The following is a 22,538-nucleotide window of genomic DNA, read 5'->3' as shown; positions in this document are numbered from 1 at the left end:
GCTTTTGTTGTCATTTTAACTCAATCCTTTGTTTTTAACCCATTTTCTGTTTTTTTTTTTTTTTTTTTTTTTTACTTTTTGTTGGTGTGTTGATGCAATTTGAGATGAATGGGTGCCTGATTATATGAATGTATGTTTGTTTATATGCTGTATATATGGCTGTATATATAGCTGTTTTTATACGTTTAATTGTTGTATATTTTAGTTGTATTATGTGCTTCAGAGAGAGTTTTATCCATCAGGCGGGGAGACTTGAGGGGGCCCCAATTGCCGTAGTGACGGGCAAAGGAAGGTATGGCGCTGTGAGAAGGACGTGCCAGGTAAGGGGAACGCGGTCCAGACATGTTGTGGCTGTGCCTTGTTCCGGTCCTTCCCACACCCGCAAGGTCGTTGGTAGTCCTATCAGCCAACTCTCAGATCTCCAGTTGCTGTTATTAAATGCCAGATCGGTATATAATAAAACCTCCCTCGTCCACGATTTGATTGTGGATGAGGCAGCCGATCTGGCATGTATAACCGAGACCTGGGTGGGTGAGCAGGGAGGAGTTGGTCTCTCTCAGCTCTGCCCACCGGGGTACCTGGTCCAGCATCATGGTAGATCTGAGGGTCGGGGAGGTGGGGTTGCTGTCGTCTATAAGAGTTCCATCTCACTCACCAAGCACCATGTTCATTCAGTTACTGGCCTGGAGTGTTTACACCTTGTGTTGGGCCAGAGGGACAGGCTGGGAATCCTTTTGGTGTACCGCCCACCTTGCTGCCCAATGGCTTCCCTAACTGAGCTGGCGGAAGTGGTCTCGGATATATTGTTGAGGTCCCCCAGACTAATAGTACTGGGGGATTTCAACATTCATGCCGAGACCACTTTGTCTGGCGCGGCTCAGGACTTCATGGCTTCCATGACAGCCATGGGGCTGTCTCAATATGTTAGTGGTCCAACACATGTATCGGGGCACACTCTAGACCTTGTTTTTGCTACTGAGCATGGGGAAAGTGATCTGGATGTGGGGAGTTTTACAACACTCCCTTTGTCATGGACAGACCACTGCTTGCTGAAGTTTAGACTTTCAGTTACCTCTTCCCTCTGCAAGGGTGGGGGACTTATTAAAATGGTCCGCCCCCGGAGACTAATGGATCCTGAAGGTTTTCAAAGGGCTCTGGGGGATTTTCCGGCTGATAGGACTGGCGCTCCTGCTGAAGCCCTGGTCGCTCTGTGGAATACGGAGATGACCCGGGCTGTAAACACGATCGCTCCTGCACGCCCTCTCCTGTGTAGAGCTCATACAGCTCCATGGTATACTCCGGAGCTGAGAGCGATGAAGCAAGATAGGAGGAGGCTTGAGCGGAAATGGAGACGAACTCCCGACGGATACAATTATGCGCTGGTTAGTGCTTCGACTAAGCTCTATGTAGGAGCAGTGAAGGCAGCTAAAAAACATCATTTTGCTGCCACTATTAAATCATCTCTTTGCCACCCAGCGGAGCTCTTTCGAGTTGTCCGGGGGCTTCTCCATTCAAACCCTCCGGACAGGGTGGAATCATCGGAGGCCCGCTGTAATCAGTTTGCCGATCACTTCCAGAATAAGATTTCATGTATCCGCCGGGACCTAGACTCTCAAGTTATAGCAGTAGATCCTAGTGAGGTGTCCGGAGCACAGTCTTGTCCTGTTTTGTTGGATGAGCTTCAGTTGGTTCAACTCGAGGACGTGGACAAGGTGCTTGGACAGGTACGTGCAACCACTTCGGTACTGGATCCTTGCCCCTCCTGGCTGATAAAAACTAGCAGGAATGGAACAGGTAGCTGGGCCAAGGAAGTGATAAATGCCTCTTTACGAGAGGGAGTGGTCCCGGGCTGTCTGAAAGAGGCAGTGGTGAGACCACTCCTGAAAAAGCCTTCCTTGGACCCAGACAATTTTAACAGCTACAGGCCAGTGGCGAATGTTCCATTCCTGGGCAAGGTCTTGGAACGGGTGGTTGCTGGCCAGCTCCAGGCGCTATTGGATGAAACTGATTATCTAGATCCATTTCAATCGGGTTTTAGGCCCGGTTTTGGCACTGAGACAGCCTTGGTCGCCCTGTACGATGACCTATGTCGGGAAAGAGACAGAGGGAGTGTAACTCTGTTGATTCTCCTTGATCTCTCAGCGGCTTTTGATACCATCGACCATGGTATCCTTCTGGAGAGGCTGGCGGAGTTGGGAGTTGGAGGTACTGCTTGGCAGTGGTTCCGCTCCTACTTGGCGGGTCGTCTCCAGAAGGTAGTGCTTGGGGAACATTGCTCGACACTGCGGGCTCTCCAATATGGGGTCCCGCAGGGGTCAGTTTTGTCCCCCCTGCTTTTTAATATCTACATGAAGCCGTTGGGAGAGGTCATCAGGAGTTTTGGAGTGCGTTGTCATCAGTATGCTGATGACACGCAGCTCTACTTCTCCTTTTCATCTTCTTCAGGTGAGGCTGTCGATTTGCTGAACCGTTGCCTGGCCTCGACAATGGACTGGATGAGAGTTAACAAACTGAAGCTCAATCCAGACAAGACTGAGATGCTGTTGGTGGACGGGTTCTCTGATCGGATGGTGGATATATACCCTGTCCTGGACGGGGTTACACTCCCCCTAAAGGACCGGGTTCGTAGTCTGGGAGTCTTTTTAGACTCTTCCCTCTCACTTGAGGCTCAAGTAGCCTCGGTGGTTAGGAATGCGTTTTACCAACTTCGGTTGGTAGCCCAGCTACGTCCCTATTTGAGTAAAGAGGACCTTACATCAGTGGTACATGCTCTGGTAACCTCACGTTTGGATTACTGTAATGCGCTTTACGTAGGGCTACCTTTGAAGACAGTTCGGAAGCTACAACTAGTGCAAAATGCGGCGGCCAGATTGCTGACAAGGACCAAGCGGTCCGAGCATATAACACCTGTTCTGGCCAGCTTGCACTGGTTGCCAATATGTTTCCGGGCTAGATTCAAAGTGTTGGTATTAACCTATAAAGCCTTATACGGTGCAGGACCACGATACCTTGCAGAACGCCTCTTCCGATATGAACCGGCCCGTGCACTACGTTCTGCTACGAAGGCCCTCCTCCGGGTTCCAACTCACAGGGAGGCCCAGAGGGTGATGACAAGATCTAGGGCCTTCTCAGTGGTGGCCCCCGAACTATGGAACAGTCTCCCTGAGGAAGTACGCCTGGCGCCGACTCTGCTTTCCTTCCGGCGCCAGGTCAAAACCTTCCTATTCTCTGAAGCATTTTAAGTTACATTGATCTAATTTTAATAATGTTTATTGTATTGTTGATTGTATTTTAATATTATTTTGTTATTCATTGTATTTTTATACTATTTTATGTTCACCGCCCAGAGAGCTATCGCTAGTCGGGCGGTATATAAATTTAATAAATAATAATAATAAATAAAATAACCTTTTTCTTGCTCTTGTCCCATTAATATGCTCCTTTCCTGTGAGAGATCCATCAGGAGACCAGACCGCAGGTTGGGGTCTGACAGTTACATAGAGTAGGTATTTGCAATTCTCCAAGAGCCAGGGGGCCTTTTGTTTTTAAGGAAATGTTAAGGCTTGGGATGATACAGAATTCACATCCATGTTTCACTTTCCTTGACGTATGTTTAGCATCTGAGGGTGGACATAGTTAGCCAACATGTTCTGACAAATGTTCTTAAATCCTAGCATAAAGTTTGGTGCTGTAATACACCACTGGAGGTCTCTGAACCAAAAAGTTTTAACCAAAAAGTAGGCACCCTTGCCCATTTTTGCTCGCTCACTAGTGGAAACAAAACACTTCCATTTTGAAGTTGTTGCTGCTGCTAGTGTATGCTGAACGCAGCCAGAAAAGCACTTAATGACACCAACAGATGTTCTGGGGGTTTTGTAGCAGATGGAAACCTTTTAGATATTTATTTTCCTTTCCCAAGAGGAAATGCCAGCAAGGTTGTGATCCAGCCATGACACAAAGAAACTGAAGTTATGCCCTAACCAAGAGCAACTGGGACAGTTCACCCTAGAGTATGAGACTTATGTCAGCAAAAACTATAGCTGCATGCATAGCCTGAAGATATTTGTGATACCAGCTGTATTTTCTTTTGTTCACAAAATTTCTATTGTGATTCTGCTTCTGTCTAGTCTAGTCACTGTTCTAAGCCTGTTCACATCTAGCAAAAATGTTTACCGTGTACTGCCACCTGATTGTTCCCTCCCCATCCTCATTACTGGCTTGTCAATCCCTGCACAAATAAGCCCAGCTGTTACTTTTGGCTGCAAATGTATTTGGCTCTTGAGACTTACAATTATATCTTTCTCCCATTCAGATTTGCTCCTTGTTCCATTTATCATCCAAAGCCAGTTCTTACCATCTGCATGAGCAGATTATCACTAGTTTCCTGCTGGATGTGCCCCTACAGCTGTAAGGTTTGTATGTGAGCCAGTTGTGTGTAAATTATTACTGCCTAAAGACCCAGCAGTATTTTATATCTACTCCCCTTGGGCATCCTGAAAGAGGCAATGCAAATGGTTCATACCTTGACTTAATCAGATGTGGTATTTGCACATTTTCTTAGCTATGGTACAATTTACAAAACAGATTGGACTAAAGTATTGTTGACAACTCCTTTTTGTAGGCCACATAAGGGTCATTGCCAGGATTTTTCCAAGTAGAATTCATTTAAGAACCTCAGTCTGCTTGTGGGGATATTTCAGTGGACAGTAGAGGCAGCCTTGCCAATTGACTTGGGGTGTTTTCAGATGGCCTATTTATTGAACATTTATCCTGATTTCTTTGCAGGGAGATTAGACAGCTTTGGTTATTTTATAAGAATTTATACTTATGTATTCGCAGAGAGGTCAGATGACATTGCACCAAAGCAAGTATTATCCCCACACTTTCCAGTGCATTTCCATGTCACTTTCCTTATGGCAAACAGTGTGATCTTTTGGAGAAGCAGGTTTGTTGTACAACTCCAGGTTTGTTGTGCAACCAGAATTTCCTGGTATGTGATTAAACCCTATCTGAAAATAGTGACAGTCTGGGAGTGCCCTTCGTCTTTTTATTCACCATGTTTTCTGCCATGCTGCATATCCCATGCCTGAAACAGCCTTCCCCTCCTTTTCCAAGCCACTTCCTCTCCTCAAGACACACGTGCACAGCCTGGTTCAACTTGTAAACCCACTTTCTCAACCAGTAGTCCCTTAATGCGAGGGGAAAACCATGGAACCTGGGTTTCTCATTGTGATGGGTTTATGAGGGGAGATAATGCTTGGGCCCCAAGTAGCATGTCTTCAGCCAGCCCCCACAGTTCCTAAAAGGATATAGGGCAAAACCAGTAGGAAACTTAAGCGACTAGAAAAAACAAGAAACAGGATTTATTTAACAAGTGAAGGGAGGGGAGGAAGCAAGAGGAAGAACTCAAGTTAAGGTGAATCTCTAAACAAAAAGATAAAAGGGAATGGAGTTCAATTAGTTGTACACAAGCAAATAGAGTCTCTCAGGCTTGTCTGTGGCTACAGGCCTGGCATCAGAGGTCACCCAGGTCAGACACTGACTGAGGAGCCTAGGGGTTCAGAAGGACTTCCCATCAGTCCTCCCCTGCTGCACTACCATTCACTATCTTCTCCACTGAGCTTCCAGAGGCATTTCAGCACTGGGCAGGGGGTGCTGCCACTTTTGAAAGGGAGCTAAGCTCAGCAACCCATCTGTGGTGACTGCCCACCATGTTTAATTACTCAGAATGCACTACTCCAGCCTACAGATAGATTTATACAGCCCTAAAAGGACCAGAAATATAAATAGGTCTAGCCTTAGTTGGGGAGGGGCAGGGGGATTTATCAGCAGCACTGTGCTGACAGTCCCCTGAAGGCTGGCACTGGCCCTACTGGACTAGGATGCAGCTATAGGCCTCAGTCACTCCCTGGCTGTGTATCGGCTGCTGGATGAACACTGTGCAAGCACAGAAGACTGCTGCAGCAGCAATCTCTGAGTGGTTTTGTTGTTACTCCCGGTCTGTGTGTATAGTCTCCTCAGTCTATTTCCTCTTTCCTATTCTCAACTCTCACTTTCTGAATCTATTAAAGCAATTCCCCTCAACTCCCTCACAATCTCCCCAGAGCGGGGGGGGGACTACAGTCACATATGGCAGCTCGTAAGGGCCAAAGTGGACTGAGCTTCACTTATCCCACAGGGGGGCACACTACACAAGGTTGCAGACTGCCAAATCTGATGGGTCCTTTCCCTGTAAACGTAGAACCAAGGACTAATGACACAAATCCTCAGGCTACATCCTGTCCACATAAGCTCCCACTTCATGCTGCTTCTCCACTATGCTATTGCAGCGCTGGCCCAGAGTGAATGTGGTTAATCATACCATGGCAGTATGTATTCACTCATAGGGAAAAACCTTGGGGTTTAAGAACATACCTATAGCCAACAGACATTCCTATCAAACTTTAAAAAGCAGGGAAATTGGGCAGCTACAGTAAATGCATCAGGGGAGCAGAAGACCTGACCTCCCCTCTGAGATATTGTCCTGCCCTACAAATTTGGAAAAAGGCCAATTTGGAATTTCGGTTGGTCTTTCATAGTCCATTCCACTTCCTGTGTAGCTTGGAAAAATTTGGTAACATGTGCCTATTAGTGAATTTATCTGCTTTTTATTCAGGGAGGTAAGCAATGGGATCCTGTGCAAGTTTGCTGAGAATGGATTGATAATTTGCATGCTTGTTGAGGTCAGTAGGATTTACTCCCCTGCAATCATGCTTAGGATAGGGGAAACTGACCACAGGGGATGGGGAAGGGAGGAGAGGGGGGGAGCAGGCAGGAAGGAGAAGAGGAGGGCAGATTTGATCATTTGCATGTTTATTGAGTTCAGTGGGATTTACTCCCATGCAATCATGCTTAGGATAGGTAAAACTGACCATGGGGAGGGAACCCTGGAGTGGGCAGGGGACTAGGAAGAAGGAAGAGGGGAGGGGAGGAAGAATGGAGGAGGAAGAGAGAGGACAGTGGAAGGAGAGAAAAGACAGGTCTGATCATTTGCATGCTTATTGAGTTCAATGGGATTTAGTCCTGTGCAATCAAGGCTAGGATAGGTAAAACTGACCATGGGGGAGAAGGAGGGGAAGGGCAGAGTAAAGGGAAGGAAGGAGAGAGGAGAAGGAGTGGGAGGGGGAAGGAGGGGATTGGAAGGGGAGAGGGAAAGAGGGGTGAAGGAAGGGGGAGGGGAGGGGCAAAAGGGAGGTGGTGGGAGGGAGTAAAAGGGGAGGGCAGGTTTGATCATTTGCATGCCTTTTTAGTTCAGTAGGATTTATTCCTGTCCAATCACGCTTAGGATGGGTGAAACTGACCTGGGGGAGGGGCAGGGGGAGGAGGAGGGCAGGAAGGGAAGGGGAGGAGATTGGGTGGGTGGAATCTGGGCAGAGGGGAAGCCCCTTTCCATTCCAAAGGAAAACATTGTGAAAAGTATCATTCATTTTCAGGGTTTCCTCCACCTTTTTATTCTACAGCAGGCACATGTAGCCTCCCACCCAAATTTAAACCAAAGCTGTGCCTGGCCACATCCACACCAGACCTTTATTTCCCTTTAGATAGTCATGGCTTCTCCCAAAGAATCCTGGAAAGTGTAGTTAGCGAAGGGTGCTGAGAGTTGCTAGGAGAGGCCCTGTTCCCCTCACAGAGCTTCAATCAGTGTGGCTGACTGTTAAACCACTCTGGCCAGCCACTGGAGCACTGTCAGGGGAATAGGAGTCTCCTCTCACCACCCTTCACAAACTACACTTCCCAGGATTCTTTGGGGGAAGCCATGACTGTCTAAAGTGGGTGTGGCTCCCTGATTAGGCAAGCGCAGCAACTGCAAGTCTGGCTTTCAGAACACTGATAGTTCTTACTGAGCATGCCCGACATTATCATTGAGTTCAATGCAAAATTTATTAAATTAATTAAAAATCAGCCAGGCATTTTTTTAACTTTTAAACTGAAGAAGATGAAGGCTATGGGACAAGGTCAGTAATAGGATTAAAGGTACTTATGAACATGGTTGATTTTTAATTAATTTCAACAGATTATGGGAACTGACAGAAAAAGTTCAAAAGGGGTCTGTTTTTTCTCTGTCTCTTTTTACACTTTGAACTCTCGATTCTCTCCAATTGTTTTGTGTGTCGCCATGAAAATGTAGAGGGTTGTTAAGCAAGCATTTCTGAGTTCAGGACTAAGTTTTGTAAGGTTTTGTTTTGAAATGATCTTATGGGAAGCATCAGAATGGCATGAGGGTGTATTTTCAAATTAACATTGCAGAATGCGAAAAATCCATGCTGACTATAGTATACAGCCACTCTCGTAGCTGTATTATGATATTCTGAAAGAATAAAATAGATTTCATTTAATATCACATTTTGGCTTTTTACTGGAAATCTTTTTTTAAATATTTGCATGTAATATCCAGAATGCACGACCCTCCGTGGCACAGAGTAGTAAGCAGCAGTAACGCAGCTGAAGCTCTGCTCACGGCTGGATTTCGATTCCAACGGAAGGAGGAAGTCGAATCTCCGGTAAAAGGGGTCGAGGTCCACTCAGCCTTCCATCCATCCGTGGTCAGTAAAATGAGTACCCGGCATATGCTGGGGGTAAAGAAAGGCCAGGGAAGGAAGTGGCAATCCCACCCCTTATATACTGTCTGCCTAGTAAACGTCGCAACACGTCACCCTAAGAGTCGGAAACGACTCGCACTATAAGTGCGGGGACACCTTTACCTTTAATATCCAGAATAATGTAATAAGGGAATATGATTTGTTACCAAAAGGGGGACTGAGGGTGCTCCCAGACAGGTGTTAATTGTGACGTAGGTGCTGCTCATGCATTCATGTTTTTGCAGCATCCATATAATGCCATGGGCATCAAAATGTCAGCCTGTATTCCCCCATACACATTTCATCTGGATTTACCCTATCTGAGGAAAAATCCAGTAAGTTAACCAAAAAAATGCCAATGTCCCATTTGCTATACTTGTACAATGTTCTTTACTAAGTGTCTGAGTATTCTTTACATAGTGTCTTTTTGACTCATTGGTATTGGCATTCTGCCGGTTCTTGAAGACGGACCTATTTAGACAAACATTCCCCTGATCATCTCACTTGAACCTCCTGTTTTAATTGCTGTTTTAATTATTTTTATTGTACATTTTAATTGTGAATGTTTATTTTAATGTTTTGATGGAATTATTTTATTCTGCATTTTAATTAAGTTTGGTTGTATTTTTTATAATTGGTTTTATACGTGTAAACCACTTAGAAGCCATTTTTGCAAGCAAGCAGTATCTAAATTATTTGATAACAATAGCAGTAAATAACAAGAAGAGACAACAAAACTTTATTCTTAAATAAACAGAATTCAGCCTAATACAGAGTTGCCAATTATTTCACTGGGATGAAATGGACTTTTCTCTGTGTTGAATTAGGAGACTGTGGTTTGCAAAGCAAATGTTACCACCAGATCTAGTAATTTCAATAAAGAGTAAAGGCAGAGGGCTAAGTGTCAACATGGAAAAGGTAAGCAGCCAAGAATGAAGAGGTGGGCAAAAGCCTGTGGGGTCTGCTATTTCTAAAAAAAGCATTTTACTAACCTGTTCACTACCACTACATAATTCTTTCCAAATGGAGGACTGTGCAAAGAGCCAATGCAAACATTCCAAAATTATTTTGGAACCTATCGGACACTATCGGGAAAACGTGTGCATTTTACAGTTCAAGGCCACAGCCTTTTAACTATGTTTTTGCATTGTCACATCCAAGTCCTTTTTTCTTCTCAAAAATGAATATTTCCTCAGATGATGCCACTATTTATTTTGGACTGACATGAACTGAAGCTCATTTTCCCAGTACAGAAAAAAGACACACAAAGAGTTATAACCTGCCACCTAGGGGAATTAGGAGGGCTCTGCAGGGTAGCCATTGATATTCCAGATTCTGCAGATGTTGTTTTTAATGATTTCATGTACTCAGAGCTATAATGTTCTGCGTTAGTTGTGCTGTTTCTGATACTTTTAGTATAAGTTAATTATGCTGAACAGTTTTCCACCTAGAAAACAGTTTTTCCACCTAGAAATGCTAGAGACTGGAAAATATCGACATAAGATTTCTTTTTTGTTTTGCTTTTCAGGGATCACACCAGAGCTTGGAAAAGTTACTTTTTTGAACTATAACTCCCATCAGCCCCAGCCAGCATGGTCACTGGATTGGGCTGATGGGAGTTGTAGTTCAAAAAAGTAACTTTTCCAAGCTCTGGATCACACTTTACTCCAACCAACATTACTTTCAGAAGAGGTCTCAAAACCCAATGACGTTCATTTTCTAATTTCACTGACTTTGAATAAATTTAGTGTAAATAGTACTTGTATTCTGATCCAAGAGAGGTTTGCAAACTTAACTGCTGTGTGGAGAGGCAATTTATTATTGAGAAGCAGATATGAAGCATAGTTACTGCTCTTCCAACAGTGAAGGCCTTATCTCCCAAGAACCACTCATGAGTCCAGGAGAAGGTTAATTACGATGACCAGGAACCAGTTCTGCAGCAGATTTATTATTATTATTATTATTATTATTATTATTATCCCTCTCTTCCTCCCAGAAAGAGCCCCTCAAAAACAAAACACTAAAAATCACTCTAAAACATCTTAAAACAGACTTTAAAATATTTATTTATTTAATTAATTTATATCCCACCCTTCCTCCCAGCAGGAGCCCAGGGCGGCAAATAAAGCAGTAAAAACATTCTAAAACATCACAAAAACAGACCTTAAAATACATTAAAACAAAACAACGTTAAAAACATTCTTTAAAAAAGCCTTAAAAACATCTTAAATAAAAAGGGTTAAAAATATATTGTTTAGAAAAAAAGTTTTAAAAAACATATAAAAATATATTAAAACATCTTTAAAAACATCTTTTTAAAAAAAGCTTTAAAAAGCAATTCCAACACACAGACACAGACTGGGAGAAGATGTCTACTTAAAAGGCTTTTTGAAAGAGGAAGGTCTTCAGTAGGGCTGAAAAGATAACACAGATGGTGCCTGTTTAATATTTAAGGGGAGGGAATTCCAAAGGGTAGGCGCCATTACAGTAAAGGTCCGTTTCCTATGTTGTGAGGAATGGAGCTCATGATAAGATGGTGTCTACAGGAGGCCTTCACCTGCAGAGCGCAGTGATCAACTGGGTATATAAAGGGTAATATGATCTTTCAGGTATCCTGGTCCCAAACTATATAGGGCTTTGTACACCAAAACCAGAACCTTGAACTTTGCCCAGTAGCTAATGGGCAGCCAGTGCAATTATTTCAGCAGTGGGGTGATTTGCGGGCAATACTCTGCCTCAGTGAGCAGTCGCACTACTGCATTTTGCACCAGCTGCAGCTTCCAGGCCAACCTCAAGGGCAGCCCCACATAGAGCACATTACAGTAATCCAGCCTGGAGGTTACCAGTGCATGGCCAATAACGGTTAGGCTATCCCGGTCCAGAAATGACCGCAGCTATCTTACCAGCCAAAGCTGGTAAAAGGCACTCCTAGCCCCTGAGGCCACCTGGGCTTCTAGTGATAAGAATGGATCCAGGAGCACCCCTATACTATGAACCTGCTCTTTCAGAGGAAGTACAACCCCATCCAAAGCAGGTAATTGACTAATTATCCAAACTCAGGAACCACCAACCCACAGCACCTCCATCTTGCTAGGATACAGACTTAGTTTATTGGCCCTCATCCAGCCCACCACCACATCCAGGTCCAGGGCTTGCATGGCCTCTCCCGATTCAGACGTTACAGAGAAATAGAGCTGGGTATCATCAGCGTACTGTGGATGCTCCTGGTGACCACTCCCAAGGACTTCATATTGATGTTAAACAGTACTGGGGACAAGATGGTACCCTGCGGCATCCCATAGTAAAACTTCCAGGGGCCGAAAGACAATCACCCAATGCTATTCTCTGAAAATAGCCCTGGAAGTAGGATCGGAACCACTGTAAAACAGTGCCTCTTATACCCATCTCATCAAGTCAGCTCAGAAGGATACAACGGTCAATAGTATCAAAATCTACTGAGAGATCAAGTAAGAATAACAAGGTCGTACTCCCCCTGTCTTTCTCTCAATAAAGGTCATCTATCAGGGTGTCCAAGGCTGATTCAGTCCCATAACCAGGCCTGAACCCAGATTGGAATGGGTCAAGATAATACTTCCAATTGCTGTGCCAGAACCCTTCCCTAAAAAGGGGGTATTTGCGACCCGGCTGTAGCTGTCACAAACCAATGGGTCCAGGATGGGCTTTTTCAGGAGAGGTCAGATCACTGCCTCTTTCACGGTGGCTGGGGCCACTCCATCCTGCAAAGATATGTTGACTACACCCTGATCCACTCAGTCATACCCCCTCCGCAAGCTTTAATAAGCCAAGAAGGACAAATGTTGCTGGTCGCATTGTCACAAGCACCTCGTCCACATTATCACACCACATCAACTCAAACTGACCCCAAGAAGTTGCAGCAGATGTTACACTGGACACCTCATTGGGGACTACAGTAGATGTGGATGAGGCATAAAGATTGCTACGAGGCAAGCAACTTTACCCTCAAAAGTGCCTTGCAAACAATTTACACTGGGCCTCCGAAGGGTCTAAAACTCCATTTCCTGGAGCTGATGTCAACAGACCCCTGACAATACAGAAAAGCTCCATTGGATGGCTACTTGAGGATGCAATGGAGGCAAAGAAGTGGGTCTTCTTTGCCACCCTCACCACCACACAGTAGGCACAGTTACGATGTTTTATTTGTGCTTGATCTGTCTCACAGCACGTCTTTTACCACTTGCACTCTAGCCGTCATCCACTAGTGGCTACCACAATTAACTTTCTAGAAGGCTTCCCCCCTCCCCACATATCACTGTGGGGATGTCACAATATCGGTCAGAGGTGGTGCACACAGGTAAAAAAACAGTGCACACTTGGTGACTCAGGATCTGCTTAACAAAGCTGATATTCTTGGAGTTTTATCGCAGTTAAGGTCTGTTTCAGCCATCATCAAGTGAGGCTGAAAAAGTTTGTGAAATCAGTAGAAAACCCTCATTTTTGAACTAGGAGTTGTTGGCACAACTATAGGCCTATTGGGGGATTCCCCCTCACCCCAGCAGTGTGGCTAGGGCTGGACCTCAGGACCAAAATCCAAAGCCCATGCCCCCCAAACCACCCAGAGAGTAGAATATGCAGTGGCAGGGAGACCCAGGATCAGTAGTCCCTAAGACGGCATGCCACGTCGTATCATAGTTATCACTGGTCTCCATACCATATCTTTCTTTCTTATTAAAATAATAACAACAATGTAATGGGGCAGCCAGCCAGGTATGGTCATGGTTATTTTTCCTTATATATATGCTACAACAAAATGGTGCTTATTCCAAACTCACATCAGGGCAGCAGAAGCAAACTCCATATTATTCCTGTACTTATAATCTTGCTATGATTTAAGTGAGTTTATATAATCCAAAACTGCACATGATCAGGGTATTACCAGGTTTTAAATCTGGGTTGGCAAACTGTTTGTTGTTTTGTTCTAACACATAAGGAACATAGAAGCAGTTGTAAAGCATGCACTGGGGAGGGGGGAAAAGAAAAATGTTAAGTGTGTGCTTCACATCTAACATTCATGGCCTTCTAAAGAGGAGGCCCTTTAAGACCAGGGTCCAAATTTACCTATCTGTACCACAGCTTCACATAATTAACAATCATGTGAGGCGGAGAGTGGGGCTATGCCTGATGGCCCTGCTTTTGCTGTCATTGCCCTGTCCATCCATGGATTGGGGGACACATCTGGAGAGGAGAACCTGCTCTACATGCATACCCGCTCTGTGGTGTGGAGCCTTGCAAGACCAGGGTTCCACATGGGAGGGAGGAGACATATGTCCTTTCAGCAGGCTCATTTTTAAAGATATACAGAGCACTCTTCACTCTTCGCCTTACACAGTTGTTCATCATGTGAGGCTGTGGTGCAATGAGTAGGGCAAGGCGTCTCTGCACACATGCTCCCAAGAGTCTGGCAGGGCTCCAGCTTTCCTACTGTTATGTTTTATTTCTATGCTGAGTTTTGGCCAAAAAGGCCCCCAAGGCAGCTCACCAAAAATATATATAATTTCTTACTGCAGAGCTCCTAGATTCACGGTAAACATGGTGACTTCAGCCGTGCTTCTCCTCACTGCCAGTCTACTACTCAGACACCAGAATGTCACATACCCTTATGACCCATTTGGTAGTATCACGGTGGTTGATGATCAAATAGCTTATAAATTAGATTAAAACATACCATTATAACTGTAAGGGAGATTGTTAGCCTCGAAACACCACTGAAGAAAGAAGCAGCTCCAACTGCAGCAAACAATCCTGGATCAATCCATGCACCACGTTCATCAGTCTGAACCCCCAAAATGGAAACTAGTATCAAGCCAACTATCCGGCCATATAAAGCTCCTATATACCTGCAGAGGAGGAAAAAGGACAGTGAAGACACTACTCTGGGCAGATAGATGGTTTTCCTTTTCTCTTAATGCTGTAGCAATGCTAGCAGCTAACAAGACATCCTCCACATAACTGATGGTAGCAATATTGCTGCAAGTGGGGGCCAGCTATGCTGCAGGGGATAAGCTCATTTACTTGCTTGTGATGTTAAATTAAATCCCAGGAAATTAGCACTGGAGAGGGTAACATGCAGCCTTCAAAGAACTAAATTTTAGAAAATGTTGAAAGGAAAAGGTCCAAAAAAATGCTGCAGGGGGAAGACGATAGTTTGCTGTTTACCATTTTTTCTGTTGGATGACAATATATGCCCTCCCACAATGAAATGGAAGAGTAGAGCAGCATTCAAAGGTTTTAGAAATTAAAATATGTATTTTAAAAAACTTCATATGTTCACATAATGACTTGGAAGCAGCTGCACTGCTCATACATATGTTAGGGGAAAGTGTGCATAAAAATGAAAATATGAGTGAAAATAACATGCAAAAGTGCTTTATATGACAAGAAATGGCTTGCAAAAATGTGTACATTAGTCAAAACAAACTGCTTACAAAATGTGTTTGTTAAATGAACTTCACACTGGAGAATTTTCATGAGGAATTTTTTTTAAAAAATGCAAATTGCTGCAAAAATGTGGAAAACTTAATTTAAGATCAGAAAAATGAGAAACTGAAGAAACAAAATTGACAGATCTTTCCATCCCTACTCAAAGGAGACCCATTTAAATGAACGAACATAAATTAATCATGTCCATTAACTTCACTGTGTCTACTCTGAGTAGAACTAGCATTGAATAACACCACTGGTTTAAAAACTGATCACCTGGAAAGAAAAGATGAGTGTTAGAGACAGGGTTTCAGATATATCTATCAAAAACTCAAAATAATACTTTAAACACTACCCCGAAAACACTATTTGAACCAACCTGAGATTCAAAGATACAAAGGCTCTAACAAATCCTTCACTAAGTCTGCCTGGTTTTTTCAGCCACCTGTTAAGCATCCTACTAAAGGAAGTTGTCTCATTTTTATATAAGACATATAAATACACATCCATTTTGACTTGTATAAGAGTGGGTGGCATATGTAGCTATTTTTACCCATCAACATGTATAGTAAATGCATGGGCTTTCTTTGGGAGGAAAGACAGGATAGAAAATAAATAAATAAACAGGGATGAAAGAAGACAACAATTTCTGTTCTGACCTGCATAATCAGTACAGTTTCCATTCTGCTGACTTCCACCAAAAACTACATTATTCTTGTAGCTGTCCACTAGGGCCAAATTTAATGTAATTAATGATGTCATTAATTACAGAATTCCACACCATTCATTTCAATGCAAAGGAAACATTTAAAAAATGGTGATGGGACATCATTAATTCTGTGCCATTTACAAACTAAAAAAATAGTGAATACCAATTGTATTCACTTGCCTGATTTCCATTCCTGACCACAAATGAATACACGAACTGCGGCAATTTCCACTCCCATGTCCACTTAGAATGGAATTCTCTACCATTTCTAATAATAAATAACATTTTTGGTTTCATGTAGGCAGCTGCATATGTTAACTATGAAAGGATGGTGTCAGTGGGATGCACTGACTTTCACCAAGTTATAGATTACAACAGAGATGACTGTAGCCTAGAGCAGCACAAAATGAATGCAATACTTACAGCATAGGTATAACCAAACCGCTTGCAACAGCAGAGCCTGCAGTCAAGCAGGACAGCAAGAAGTAGAATACCAGTGTTGTAAAGAGAGAGGCATATCCAAATTCCTCATGAGTGCCACGTCTGAATAAGTACATGATTCCTTTCATCCCATTCTCAGCCAAAAGGGCAGCAGCTTTAAATGAGATTTGGTGGGAGGATGGAGGGGGGAGAGAACAAAGCAAGAGAGTTCATAATCTCAAGATCTGTTATTATTATTATTATTATTATTATCACCATCCGTCTGTCATAAAACCATTGGCAACTGTGAAGCACAGTTAAGGGCATGTAACTTAGGCTGCAACACACTAATTCATTTGTAACACAAAAATGTAGTTTTTCTCAATCTGGAATAATTCATGCATATCTTCAACATGCTGTTTTCAATCAAATTGATCCTAGATCCTGACATCCAAAAGGATGGGTATGGTTACTTGATACACAGTTCAAACCCTCCCTTTGATTAGGTTATCCATGCCTTTTCCTCCCTGCACATGCCCCAGATAAATGAACAAGAAAGTGGCAGTTATGATCTTGGTACATACCCACTTACAACATAATTGGGCAGGTGTGGATACAATGCCCCCAACTACCGGGACTGCCTACACCATGCTTGTTCTCAACATGCTGCTTTCAATCTAGATCTATTGTAGATACTGCCATCCAGACAAGTGAGTATGATTACTTGTCAAGTGTTTGAAAACCCTCCCCTTGATTAGATTACATGCTTGAACCCCTCTTCCCTTTGTGAACTTAGTATACATCCACCTACAATATCATTGGGCAGGTGTGTGGATACACTTCTCATTGCTGGGACTGCCTACATCTGTTTTCAAACTGACATACTGCGGGGAAATGCAGAATCAATCTGCAATGAGCTTTTATTTTCAGAATGAAACCAGTTTCTAAAGAAGCGCTTTTCAGGGGCAAAATAATATCCAATAGATCTAGATTATGTGGACTATGCAGAAAAAACAAGAACTCGGTCTCCATTGATTCTAGAATAAATTGTCATGTATAAGCAGCCTTAGTTGATCAAATTCATCCCTTGTTATCCCCATCCACCACTTGCCTCTACCTTCTGTTTTCCCCCCTATTGTCTATTGTAGATTGTAAGATTCATGGAGGAGTGACCTGCCAATTTATTTTATTATATTTTTTTCATGTTTAACTCTATAAAGCACCAAGGACACTGATGGTGCTGGAAAACAGTTAACAAAGTTATTGCTGTTATAAGAGCTGTATAGACATGCTTTTTTAAAGTGGATTCAACACATCCCATGGGCGCATGCTTTTTGCACTGTCAACACAAGATCATCCTCATCCAAGGGGCACCCTGTACTTTGACATCTTTAATTTGGATTTCCCGTTCCATGGATGGCACAATAAAGAAAAAAATCCAACTGTGGATGCACCGAAGACGGTTATTTCATGTTTTGCCGGGCGCCATCTCTCACCACACCTCCTATTTCTGTTGGCAAGGCACTCCTCAGTGGACTGCCGATGTGGCCAAGCATGACACACACATTTTAAATTAAAATGGGTTAAAATTATTGTTAACCCACTGTTTTGTACAAGTCTGGTATATGGGAAAATGTGTATCTCCAAAATTTTTTAAAAAGTCTGCATGTACAGATAAACTTTTGCAGCTTTCATGCCCACAATGGACTTGAGGTTTCTTGGGGGGAGGGAAGGCCAATCCCCCACAGTGTGAATACATCCCATAAAGCACATCCCACTAGTGTTGATGGAAAATACTGAAATAGCATTCAGTTGAATGCACTCATACGTGGACAAATGTGCCTAAAAACACATATGGAAAATTTGGATCTGTGCGCATTAACTCTCTGCTGTGTAAGCAGCCTATTAGTAAGCCTATTATTATGCCTCACATTCCAACTCAGGATTCCTCAGACAGACAAGACAAGCCCATTTGGGATTGCTGCCTATCTACCTAACCTGCTATGTCCTAAATAGGAGTGAGTGAACATAGTCTCTAGAAAACTAGAAAACATAAAGTAGAAGAGTGTGGCACAGTAATAATATTAATACTAATAACTTTGTAATCATTAATTTATTAATTGCCTTCTACATTCATCTCAAAGCAATGTACAATAAAATGTTAAGGCATCTGATCCCCTTGAATGCTCAGGAAGCTGTTTCTAGTGTGTTATTCCCAGACATCCCCAAGTCACCCTTTTTGAAATCAAAGGTTTTGGTCAAATTGTGCTCTGGAGAGAAACTAAAGCCACTTTAAGAAACAGCGTAGTTACTTGGAGAAATGCACTTACATGAATTATTCCTAGTTATATTTCCCCCCCCTTACCTTCATTAAAGGTTTGGTTAGAATATTTCCCTGCATCTGGTCCGATCTGTAATGTTGCCAGTGGACAATTATATTCTGAAATTTGCCACTTAAGCTGGCTTATACTTGAAAATTAAAAAGAAAAGAAACAATGTTAAATTAATGAGTGGAATAAATAATAGGGGGATCAGACAGCCCTTGTATTGAAAGAACTCATGAGAGGGCCAAGCAGCCCACCAGCATTCTTGGCAGACACACCTACCTACCAGCTCTAAGTGCATCAGAAAAGAATGTATGTCCATGGAACTCCCCCTTGTGAAGTGGAGGCTGGCCCATTGGGGCAAGTGGGACAGTGACCCACCAACTTCAGTCTGCCCTTGCCCAGCCCCATCTGTCTGAGTTCTTTCAACGAGTCCACAAAGTGGCACTACCTTTCTGCTTTCAATCTGTGTTGCCCTTGTACAATTTAGAAGAGAGGAAGATGGTAGAATTAGTGGACTCCCTCTGTCATTGGCTCCACCTGCTGTTTGGACTCTCTGCATTCTGCCCCACCAATCTTGATGGGCACCAGCCACCACTTCAGCCTTGTGCAAGGGTATACTGGCCCAATCAGGATCCCCCATTGTGTGAAGGAGGGGTAAGCATGTAGAACCCCATCACACACAGAATGAACATAAGGGTTGCTGGCTGTGTTGTTGATGGGAGCATTGGGGTGAGACTAGCTGATGTACTGATATTCTTTCAATATATGTGTGGGCAAATACTTGTGTTCCATTGAATTATTCTAAGATTGGTGCTTATTCGTTTCTTTCTACTTTAAGCATACTATGATTTGGTAAACTGTCTTACTTTTATATCTTGAAATTTGGAGCTAAACTTTGTTTAAGAGGGGAAGTTAGTATTGTGGTGGGTATGTGATAGACTTTTTGCTTATATTCTATATACAGCAATTAGCCTCCATCTCTTTACTCAGAAGACATCTCTGCTTTTTAAGCTCCTCTGTTGCAATGTGTCTAACAGGAAGGAATCCAGTCATAAAAGGTTCTGCAGCCCATTGATGACCCTAGATGAGGGGCCACTAACCCTGTTTGGGCATATATGGAATTTTGATAAAGGGCCGTGGACACCAGACATAAAATGGCTGATGTGGGAATATGGCATAACACAAAATGGCTATCCTGGGAATATGTAGGAGAAGCCAAGACAGTGCAAACAAGAAATGAGCAAGAACTGCCAACAGTCTCTCATTGTACTCTGGATTTTTGAGGGAATATTTACTGAGATGTTTCATGGGCACCATAGGTGGCAGGCACACTAGTTGATGACTGGTGCTCTAGATGTGTCATTTGAGAATTACCAAGCTAGATGACTTCTGTGATTCCCTGCCAACCTTAAAATTACATGGTTCTATAATTCGTAGACATCATTCTGAAAGGCTTCTTAAATAGTAATAGAAGCATCAGAATGGGTTTCTAACTATGAAATATATATATTACTAGGGGGGCTCTGCCCCCTGTTTGCTCTGCTCATCAACTCCCTGCTCACCCCCCCCAGGCAACCCTGCTCCTCTCACTAACTTACTTGCCTCACCTGTTCCTCCCCTGCCACGTTGCATCACCACTGCCCCATGCTGTCCCAGACAAACACTGCTGCTACGCAGCACATCTAGGCCACACACTGAACTTCCACCCACCCGACCAGGCTGCTGCCGCCACCCCACACTGCTGCTTCTCCTGGAGAAACTTTGCTACTGTGTAGACCACACACCAGCCTCCCACCCCACAGTGCCCACCCACCCAGGCTGCTGCAACTGCAATGTAAGCTGCAAGCTCACTTGCCAAGGCTGTCAACCCCCCACCCATTTTGATTTCCCCAGCCAAGCAAATTTGTGGCCTCAAGCCAGCAACATTCCACACAAATATACTCTTCGGCCATGTGGAGTTGCACTGAAGCTTCACAAGGGGACCACAGTTCTGAAACTCAAGAAGCAAGTGGCACTTACTTGCTTGTGTTTCTTTCGCTACTTACTTCTGTGACTTACTAGCTGGATCAAACCTTGGCAGGTTCTTGATTGGAGTACAGTGAAAAAAATATGGCAAGTAGACTGTAGCAGTAATGGTCAAAACCTGTACATGTTTTTAAAAAGTACACAAGGTAGAAGTATTTAATATAAAATCAGCATGTTTATCCCTACAGACAACACACACACACAACTTCATGTTCATATAAGAGAGGTGTATTTAAGATCAGAAAAGTCCTAATATCACAATCCATAATCTAGTAGGGACTACTTCATGACTAGCTTTGTGACTACTTTTGTACTGGTCTTAGGATCTGAAATGTATGTGAATATCTTCCATTTAGTTCCTGGAGTGTTTCTTCAAGAGATCCAATATCCCTATTCAAGCTTCTCCAAAGCTAGAAACAATCAATATTAAACTCTTAAGGAACTGAACCCTAACTAACTCCATAAAGAATGCTGGAGCTAGCTAGGATTGATTATTGTGGTTCTAAATTCTCCCACCACACCCTAGGCCTCATCTGCACTACACATTTAAAGCAGTATCATACCACTTTAAACAGTTTCCCAAAGTATCCTGAGAATGGTAGTTTATTATTAAACTGAGAGTTGTTAGGAGACCCCTGTTCCCCTCAAAGAGCTACAATCCTCAGATGTCTCTGGGAAGGATTGATTAAACCAATCTGGGACTTGTAGCTCTGCGTGGGAACCAGGGGTCACCTAACAACACTCAGGACTCTTAGCAGACTAGAGTTCCCAGGATTCTTTGGGAGAATCCATGACTGTTTAAAGTGGTATGGCACTGCTATAATTATATAGCACACACAGATGGGGCCCTAGTGGTGGAGAAAAATCAATGAAGGACATGGGAGCATGCTATTAGTGGAGGCTGGTTCATTGGGGCTACTAGGGCACAGCTCTCCCAATGAGAATATCCAGGAATTTTTAATTCCCCTCCCCCAAAATCTCAAAGTCACACATTCTTTCTTGTTCCACACATATTTTCTACTCCTATTTGAACTCAGAGAAGCTCTGCAAACATTTATGTCCATTTACTCTTCACTGGCCAATCAGTTTCTTGTTCTCTGGCCAATCAGCACTGTGCATCACTCAGCAAATCCTAATCCAAACATGTTGTTTTTATTATTTCATTTCATTTCATTTCTATACAGCCCGACAGCCAAAGCTCTCTGGGCAGTTTACAAAAATTTAAAAAATTAAACATTAAAAACAAATATACAATTTTTAAAACCATACAAAGTTTAAAACCATGAAGCACAGCAGAGCCCAGCACATGCTGTTAGGATGCCTGGGAGAAAAGGAAAGTCTTGATCTGGCACTGAAAAGATAACAATGTTGGCGCCAGGCAAACTTCATCAGGGAGATCATTCCATAATTTGGGAGCCACCACTGAAAAGGCCCTTTCCCTTGTTACCATCCTCCGAGCTTCCCTTGGAGTAGGCACCCAGAGGAGGACCTTTGATGCTGAGTGTAGTATATGGGTGGGTTTGTGTCAAGAGAGGCATTTCATCAGGTTATGGCAAAGAGTTCCCTTCCCTTGGTCTGCCTGTTTTTCAGTCCTCTAAGGCTTCTACTCTATCTGTTGTTAAGAGGCCCATTTAACACAGACACTATAGCAAATTATGGAGGAGTCAGCAAGGAGTCTAGACTGCTTCAAGAACAGCCCAGTTGATAGTCTTTGTCTATATCAGAATCATACATTGGTTCTGAGCATGCTTAGATAGAGACATATCAGTGAGAGGAGTGCTGGTAAACTACTCTAAAAGCAGGTTTGGTTTCTTCACAGGCCAGACTGGGACCTATTTATTGCATGGGTTTGGAAAGGCAGAGGAGATTCTTCTTGGTGGCAAACCATAAAAATGTTTGGCTGGCATATAATGGGGTGGGGGGAAATCTGGTTTCTTCATGAGCCAAACTAGGTCTTTTTATTGTCAGGGTGGGGAAAAG

The 22,538-nt window shown here is 43.3% G+C and overlaps 1 protein-coding gene across 1 annotated transcript in view; it reads right to left on the bottom strand.

The window, feature by feature from the left end:
- The window catches only part of LOC133377364 (chloride channel protein C-like), a 159,697-nt gene that overhangs the window by 75,706 nt on the left and 61,453 nt on the right, over positions 1 to 22,538 (bottom strand). Inside the window, exons 8-11 of the mRNA XM_061611327.1 lie at positions 20,579 to 20,676; positions 18,572 to 18,675; positions 16,210 to 16,381; positions 14,323 to 14,494 (exon numbers count right to left, since the gene is read on the bottom strand). Of these exons, the coding sequence (XP_061467311.1) occupies positions 14,323 to 14,494; positions 16,210 to 16,381; positions 18,572 to 18,675; positions 20,579 to 20,676 (546 nt within the window). The remainder of the gene's footprint in view (positions 1 to 14,322; positions 14,495 to 16,209; positions 16,382 to 18,571; positions 18,676 to 20,578; positions 20,677 to 22,538) is intronic.

This window comes from Rhineura floridana, chromosome 1 (genome assembly GCF_030035675.1).
Source record: "Rhineura floridana isolate rRhiFlo1 chromosome 1, rRhiFlo1.hap2, whole genome shotgun sequence".
Taxonomy (NCBI): domain Eukaryota; kingdom Metazoa; phylum Chordata; class Lepidosauria; order Squamata; family Rhineuridae; genus Rhineura; species Rhineura floridana.
This window is presented reverse-complemented; position numbering and strand designations above follow the sequence as displayed.